The sequence below is a fragment of the Pelodiscus sinensis genome, chromosome 5 (genome assembly GCF_049634645.1).
Source record: "Pelodiscus sinensis isolate JC-2024 chromosome 5, ASM4963464v1, whole genome shotgun sequence".
Lineage (NCBI taxonomy): Eukaryota > Metazoa > Chordata > Testudines > Trionychidae > Pelodiscus > Pelodiscus sinensis.
Window position 1 is genome coordinate 63,280,796 of NC_134715.1, and position 8,856 is coordinate 63,289,651.

General features: G+C 39.3%; 1 protein-coding gene across 2 annotated transcripts in view; it reads left to right on the forward strand.

The window, feature by feature from the left end:
- Nucleotides 1-7,948, forward strand: part of KLHL2 (kelch like family member 2) — an 82,994-nt gene extending 75,046 nt beyond the window's left edge. For both annotated transcript variants that reach the window (XM_006111707.4, XM_075930150.1), the window contains 3 exons: nt 5,593-5,733; nt 5,936-6,079; nt 6,743-7,948. In XM_006111707.4, coding sequence (XP_006111769.2) covers nt 5,593-5,733; nt 5,936-6,079; nt 6,743-6,771 — 314 coding nt within the window. In that variant the 3' untranslated portion in view covers nt 6,772-7,948. The remainder of the gene's footprint in view (nt 1-5,592; nt 5,734-5,935; nt 6,080-6,742) is intronic.
- The last annotated feature ends 908 nt before the right edge of the window (nt 7,949-8,856 follow it).

An 8,856-nucleotide genomic window follows, 5' to 3' on the forward strand; every position in this document is an offset into this window, starting at 1 on the left:
TTGCCAAGAACTATGTATGTGTTTTTATTTTTTAAGTACAACTCAATGTTAGTGGCATCCACTTGTTCAATGAAATGGTACTAATGATATTTTGGGGCTATAGAAGCATTTCCTAAGACCTTGTTATATTGGGAACTCAAGTCTAGTTTCCTGCTTATTGTCACGTCTCTGGCACCACTGCGAATGGCAGAATTCGTGAATATCATGGTTCCCAGCTCCCATAATGAATTCCCTATGACCCCGCCGTCCTCCCTCCAAACCAGGACAGGAGAACCCATGAATATGTGGAGCCATGTATAGAGTTCCTGTGAATAGTGAAGATCTCCTGTATAAAATAAGTGCATCGAAGGAATCCGTGTATATGTAATATCTGGAATCTTAGTAAAGCATTTATTATTATCACATAAAGTACTACTTCCTAAACTTATGTTAGTTTAAAGCAATGAGAAGTAGATTAAAAACTGTCCAAAGAACTATAAAAAGGCACTAATAAATATTAGTGGTATCTAACTTTGGTTTATGACTAATTTTTATGATTGGAAATGTAAGCAAGCTAATTATTTTGATGAATTGCAGAAAAACTTCACTTTTCAGTATGTTGCCATATCTTTTTTTATCCATATGATACAAAGAGCAATTAGTTTGTTTTTATAAACTAATGTTGCTCAATTCTCATAGCCCATAAGGCCAGTTATCCTCCAGAGTCTAGATCCACAAAGAAACATAAGCATGCTGACACAGAGCATTGTCTCTCCTAACTTTATTGGGTGCTCGGAAAGTTACTGGGATTCACAAAAGCCTAAATTTGTCACCATAATACAATTAATGGATAGTCAGAAGCACCTCTGAATGGACTTTACGAAAGGCAGTATATTGAGTCTTCTCCCACTGGTTAGCATAGTTGTTGAGGAGAGAGGCGTTTCCCGAGCGTTTCCTGTTGAAGCCCACTGTTGATAAACACTTAAATAAATTAGTCCAGAGTGAGCGAGCATGCATGAGAACTATGTAGCCACGTGGTTAGAGCACTCGTGGGAGACCGAGAATCCAGTCCCTTCCTCCAACGATTGCTTTAAAATTATGTATTCAACAGGAGAGACCAAGGGAATCCAATTTAAAATATCCCACTGTCCATTGGTTAGGGCATATATCTGAGAGATAGCAGATCCCTGTTTAAAACCCTTCTGCCCTTCAGGTGGTGGGGGATCTTGAACCAGAAGGTCTGCCACCTCCCCGTTGAGTATTTTAACCACTGGAATAAAATCGAAGGACTTCCTTCTTCTCTGCTCTTCCTAGCTGTTGTGAGGAAGCTCATTTATAGGATCCCAATCTGGCAGACAAACTTGGAGCTACCAGATCAGGCCTTGCAAGTGTGTTAGATACAGAAGTGCCTCTCTTCCCCGGTTAGTGCATTGCTCTGGGAGCTGGGCATCCAGATATCTGGAGTAGGCTAAGGATGTTGAATTGCGATTATCTGGCTAATTGTGTAGTCGATACAATTTGTATTGACTACACAATTAGTTGATAAGGGAGCCCGCCACAGTGGGAGCCAGCAGCTCCTGTTCACAGCAGCCCAGGCTGGCCAGAAGCTGTTGCCAAAGAAGCCCCTGCCTGTGGCCAACTATGACCAATGCAAACAGAGGGTGCTCGGCGGCGGCAGCCCCTGTCCATGAGGGGCCCAGCTCCTCGCTGGGATCCCCGCTGTCAGGGGCTGCTTTGCAGCAGCCTCCCCTATTCCACCCCTCCCTGTTTCTGATAGAGGTACTGGAATGATAAAGGCAGGCAGCACGGCAGAGACAGTGCTGGGGGAACCAGCTTTTAAGCCTGCTCCCCGCCAGCACCAGCTCCTGTTTCCTCCCTCCCCCTTGCTGCTTCTCATACAGAGGCAGCAGGGGGGTGGGGAAGCAAGTAGGCAAGAACTCCATTGCTTATTGGGTAGTTGAATAGTTTACTCGCTTACATCCCTAGAGTAGGCTACAGAGTGCATGAGCAAGGGCTGATGGGCACCTAGGAAACCTTTTACTGCAAACATTTAGGAGCTGAGCTAGTTTAAGTATCTGAATAATTGGCAGCAGTTGAGTTGGGGCTTTGTGAATCCCAGTGGGACTTCTAGGATTTAGGTACCTAAAGTTGCAGTTAGGCACCAAAGTTCTTTTGTGAACCTAGCCCTTGACATTTTCAGATTTTTCCTCTTATATTCCATTATTTTACTAAAGACTGAAATTCAATATACCAGATGGTAATTGCCAGGATCACTTTTTTCTAAGTTTAGTACTAGGTTTAGCTTTTTAATCCAGTCTTCTGTTACCTTTTTGGGGTTCTCCATGACTTCTAGAAATAGTGGGTAGGGGTTTTACTTAACTTGAAGGGAATTCTTTAATAACATAATTTAATGGGTTTAATATACAGAAGTGTTAAATGTAAAATTATATTCGTATTTTGGGAAAAGTAATTTTTTTTCCTAAAATTATTGTGCTGTATTTCACTATGATCCAAATGACCAGGTATCCTGACTTACCAGAATGTTTCCATTTTGGGATATGTCCTATTGTCACAGTATTAAAATAGAAGTTTGTTCTTGTTTTAGTTAAGCCTCTTGGTTATATGCTAACTCCAAAGGACTTCTGCCCATCTAATTCATTCACACTTCATGTTTGTGTCTGCTTTACACAAAGGTTGACTTTCAGCTATCCTGCCTGGCCCCTTTAGAACCACCTGCCTCTCAGCTGATCAGCATAGGGACAGAAGTCCTATCTGCACCTGGCTACAGCTGAGAGGAGTGTGCTGCACTACACAGGGATGTGGATTTTAAGTCCTATTTCCTCTAGGCCTTTTGGGAGGGGGTAAAGGGTAAGACAAGGACCAGGGAAATGGGCAGGGGAAGAAAACAAAAGACCAGAAAATGCAAGAGGACGACAAGAAGAGGATACAAATGGAAGGAGCAAGAAATGAGGTACGACATGGAAATGGGGGTTGGTGGAGAGGGGTCATAAAGGAGAGACCGAAGGGAAGTGGGAGATGGTATTTGAAAATATGTTAAATGGTTGGGTTTTGAGAAATATACTAAACAAGGCCAGTGGCTACAATTGGATGGAGATAGGGAGGCAAGATGGGATAAATTAGCAATGAAACCCAATCTTTTTGTTTGGGTATGTGACTGAATCTCAAATTTGTGCTAAAAATAATATCCTTCTGCAAGCCCCCTCGTACTGAAAGCCATGTAGCATGTGTGCTATATAATACTTTACAGTAAAGTGAAATCACAGAGCAGTAGAAAGAAAGGTGATGACATATTGCATTATGATGGATGCTGTAGCCATAAACAAGTGGTTCTCAATTGGGCCATGGGTCCGCATTGAGAGAGCTGCCAATGGGCTGCTCTGATTTGTTTATCTAATGGCTCTGCAGCCACAAAGCCTTGTGGCTCCCCTTGGCTGGAAATGGTGAACCAAAACCAATAGGAGCCACAAGGCTCTGTGGCTGCGGAGCCATTACATAAATTGGAGTGGCCCATTGGCAGCTTTCTCAAGATGGGCCCATGGTCCACCTTGAGAAACTGCCATATACAATAGCAACCAAAATCTCATTAGCTGAACTGATACTCCCTACTGATTATCGCTGATAAAGCAATGGATAAATGTCATTTTATAATGTTGGTATAGTGATGTTTTATGGTAGCTTATTTTTAAGACTTGCATTACTTTCTAATTACTCCAGTCCCCCCTTTTTTATTTTTCTTATTGAAGACCAACTTGAAAATGTAACCATACTTGAACTGCTTTAAACTGGCAACCTTGGGAAACAGGATATGACAGATTTAAGATTTTGCTAGGCCAGTGAGCATGCTGTAGGATCTGGGAGTGATGAGGATAGGGGTTAGGTGCTTATCTAGCACCCCTCTCCAGGAGGCTCATGTAGCTCCAGGTGTTTCCACCACTCCCGGGCACCACCCCATACTTACGGGTGCCACAAGGGAAGCATGTCGTTGCACTGCTGTTCTCCTGGATGTGGGAGCATGTAGAACCGCTTCCTCTTCCATATCACGGGTATTCCCAGATTAGGGACAACTGGAGTATGAAGGTTCAAGTGTATTTCAGCAGAGGTCATGTCCCTCCTCCTGTATTAATGGCCTTGCTATACATTTTCCCCAAAAATATATTTTTGAAAGACCTTTTGAAAGTTAAACAACCTTAGTAGTCTGACCCTATTGGCTGGCATTATTTTTTTCTAACTAAATCTTTTGTCTGAATGCAAGTGATCCTGTGTACTCCCTCTCCCTTTTCATCTTCAGGTTTTATTTTAAACTCTTAATTTTTGTGAAGTCCTTTATGAAACCATATTTAGCCAACTCTTATTTCTTAGCACTCTTTTGTTCAGCAGTCCAGAATTATGTCTCTTGGGACTTCCCATCTTACTTCCATACTAGTGAATTTTAATATTTCTGTTCCTCATATATTACTAGTGTCTTACCTCCAAAAACTTGCGGTTCTGAAATATACTACGTTAATACTGTTATATTCTATTATCCCATTTCTTATAAAGTAGTGAATAATCAGCAGTTGTCACTGGTTCCAGATTTCCCTAGGATTCCACATTTTTAGTTAGTTCATACTTATCAGGAAGAAGTAGATCCAGTCTGGCCTCAGCTGTTGCTTGATTCTCTCCTTATAGAATGAAAAAGTTCTTCTTAATGTAAAACTAAATATACACTAAGATGTTTAGGTTATTTGACAACAAACTGGGTTCTGAACCTCGTGTATGAAATCCTTTGATTTTCTGAGCACCTTCAGGGTAGGTTTGAGGAATCTGTAGTGTTATCCGCCAGTCCTGATGGTTTGTAGCAGATGCCATTGTGTTTTGCTGTTTGTACATTCATTGTATGTTCATGCCAAGTAATCCATAACTTCATTATCAGCTTGATTTAACGTATTTTTGATAGATATGTAGTATCACTCCTACACCTTTTTTTTCTCAGTGTAGATTGTACCCAGTTCTTGTTAGATTAATTTATATGGAACGTCTTGCGTGGTTTCCATTTTGCCTACTAGATCATAGTTCATAATTTAGTACAATTTCTAATTGGTGCTTACTTCCAGTTACTCTATATTTGCATAGGTATTCAGTACATTTATTCTTTGCTCATTCTAAATCTTCTGTTGCAGAACAGCTTTCATCTTTGTATTCTGTGATATGCCCAATCACACAAGGCCTCTAACTGATGTCATGCTTTTAGCAACTTGCAATGCTTTCTTTAGCTCAACTTGTTTGGACCAGTGTTCCCTCTGATCTTTTCCATCCATGTACAGAATAATTTTTATGTTTGCCAAAGCATGTGCAAATGTGCAAAATCAGTAGAAACTAAAAACGTAGCTGTGGGCGCTCTGCTAATCAGATGGGCAGCATTTGACTCTCTCTTGAGCAGCCACACAACCGTAGTACTTAGGGGGAATTTTGGTTCTGACCCCTCTTTTGAGGGTTTTTAACTCTATGAAATAAGAATTTATATTTGTAAAGAAATACAGTGTAATGGTTCTCCCTGGAATCCATTTATAGCCATTCTTCTATCTGATTTTGAGTGTTTTTGTATTTTCACAGGTGTTGGTGTGTTAAACAACTTATTGTATGCAGTAGGTGGTCATGACGGTCCTTTGGTTAGAAAGAGTGTTGAAGTATATGACCCTGCCACCAATACATGGAGGCAGGTTGCAGATATGAACATGTGCAGAAGGAATGCAGGTATATACTGTAGTTAGAAATATCATTTTTTAGAATGCTAGTAATGTGGTTAGGTATCTGTTCTATAAATGCTTTTACCTCTTTCACATTTGTTTCTGTACTAAAGTCTCAAAATTGAAGGCACAATTCCACTATGTAAGGAAGCAAATAGGTGTGCATATTCTGTAAACTATCTTATTGCAGCTATTTTCCTTTTTAATAGGAGTTTGTGCTGTAAATGGGTTGTTGTATGTAGTTGGAGGAGACGATGGTTCCTGTAACTTGTCAACAGTGGAATATTATAACCCAACAACTGATAAATGGACAGTTGTGTCATCTTGTATGAGTACTGGAAGGAGCTATGCAGGTAACGGGTATATAGTTTTTAAACTACTCACAACTGATTTGTAAGTAGCATTTTAAATGAGGTGTTTGATACAACATCCAAAGAGTAAAATTTACCAGGTAAAAAATCTGTTGTACTGAGACCTATTTTGAAAGTTTATTTTTATACAGTCCCTGGCTCAGGTCAAGGATTAGGACTTCTAGGCACTATCTGAATAGAAATAGTTATTTCTTAAACTAATTTAAAAGCAAAATATTGTACTAAAATGGTATGAAAAAAATCTGGTTGTTTTGGATAACACGTTTCCCCTTGGTATACACTACAAACTACAAATTTATGTTAAAGCAGCTGGAGGCATACTTAAGGATCTGATTTTGTGGACAGCAGGACACGCTTTAAAGGAGCCAGTCTCAGACACTCTAAATGAGCTTGATCTTTAGATGTGATAGGCATCCACCCAATGTAAATCAGATGCATCAAGGATCTAACCTTACATTTTTGGGAAACAAAGTGTGTAAACAAGTGCATGATAGAGATGTTATGCTACTGATAATCAGACCTTTTTGATAGATGTAAATCATTGTATGAAGGCTTGTATTTCTTGTGGTACTTTTGGAAGTTTGTCTGTTTTGAAAAGACACAGTCAAACTTGCATTTTAATGTTGTGATTCTCTTATTCTGCAGGTGTTACAGTTATTGACAAACCATTATGAACAGTGAAAAGATTTTCAACTCAAATATGTACTGAAGGCCAGCTTCAACAAGTGTTTTTGAAGTGACTGAGAATCCAAGCACTTCTCTACTTGTAGCTTGCACATTGAGTCACAATGGAAGATGTGACGATCTGCAGTTGCGTATGACAGATAATGAAGATTACTCTAGGTAGAAGCAACGTGTAGGATTATTCTGCATTGAGCAGCAGCTGACTGAATTTTTATAAAGGCTGGGGACCACGCTTTTTATTTGCAAGGCCTTCAAATAAACAAAAAAATCAAAAGGACCAATTCATGTCAGTTATGACTGACAAATGGATTATCCAGTGAAGAATGGTAAAGTGATGTGTATTCTGGTGAAAGTAAATTTTTGTCTTATTTTTTCCCAGAAACTGTGTTTATCCATGAACTGTAATTCTTCAAGATGGGAATTGAATCCCACCTCTGTAGTACAAGCTGGCATGGGAGTAAACATGTTTGTTTTTATAACAGTTTTCATTACATGAATAGCGTGTGTGTGTGTGTGTGTGTGTGTAGGTTCCTTTCCAATGGCACTCTTTGGAACTTGATTATATTATTTATAATTGGCAAAATACTTTTGTGTTATGCCAGTACTATGTTGTAAAACAGAGTTGTATTTTTTTTAGAATAATGCTTAACACTACTAAATGCCACTTAAGGAGAATGGAGAAAGCACAGCATTTCTTGGATGGTGTAATGCCAAAATTTGTTATTAAAGTTTAGTTGCCTGTATTTATTAATGATTTTTCTGTTTAATTTTGGCCGTTTAGGTGATTATTTGGCATGAACATAACTGCAACTTTATAATGAATGTATGGAACGCAACAGAGCTTGCATGGTATTCAGAACTGTGTGTGTAACTTAGCTGCTATTAACAAATATGAAAACTTACTTACGTGGCCATGTTTGTAGAGCAACTATCACTTTTATTCATGGATGACATTTTAAATATGACCAAAACTATTGTAATCTTTGAGCTATTTTCTTTAAATAATAAAAGTTTGTATATTTGTTTTATAATACTAATGAGTTGTTTAAAATTTGAGAAACACAAGCTTCGCAACAAATACTTTTCTGAGATCAACAGTCAAAAGTTGTTTGGAAAAATTTGTGTTAACCTAAACAAATACAAAAATAAAATAAGTGATTTGAAGAAGGGATTGCCAGGCTCAGAGAATATGTATTGGAACACACAATACCAATTCAAATTCACCCAAGATAAGTGAGTGAAAATTACTACCATCTGATGGCTGGTTTTTTTGGTGCATGATGGTTCTAATGGCTTGTCTACACAATTAGTTTGTAGCAAGCTGGGATGCAAATCTGCCCTACACACCAACCTGCTATGGACTGTGTGTGTGTCCTTGGCCGACGTAGTCTCAGCTGGGTAATATGAATTTATGTAGTCCCATTCCAAAGAGGACTAAATCAAAGTGAACCAATTAACTGTAAATATGTGTGGGCATAGTCACACACTATCTTGTTGTGAATTGAATGTCCTTGTGGACAAGCCCTTACCTCTGTTGAGTTCATAGTGAAGAAGTATCCATGTTACAAAACCATTACCAGAATTGGAATTACGTAGTCTGCTTTTTGGCAATGCCAGTGGAGATGCCAAGAAATTTATTGGACTATGAAAAGAGAATTTCACCCTCTTACTCTTAGAAATGATTCCTTGTGAATTTAGCCTATAAACTGTGATGGGAAACCATGTCTGCATAGTGTTTAGTCCAGGTCAGTAACTAGGGCTCTTAAGAGTTACGACAATACAAATAATTAACACAGAATCATAGGGTTGGAAGAGGCTTCAGAAGGTAGAGCCCAACCCTCTGCCCAAAGCAGGACCAACCTTAACTAAATCCTCCCAGCCAGATCTTTGTCAAACTAGAATTTAAAAACCTCTAGGGATGGAGATTCTACCGCCTTCCTAAGTAACCCATTCCAGTGCTTCACCAGCCTCCTTGTGAAATAGTTTTTCCTAATATCCAACCTAGACCTCCTGCACTGCAACTTGAGACGACTGCCTCTTGTTCTGTCATCTGTCACCCCTGAGAAGAGCCTCTC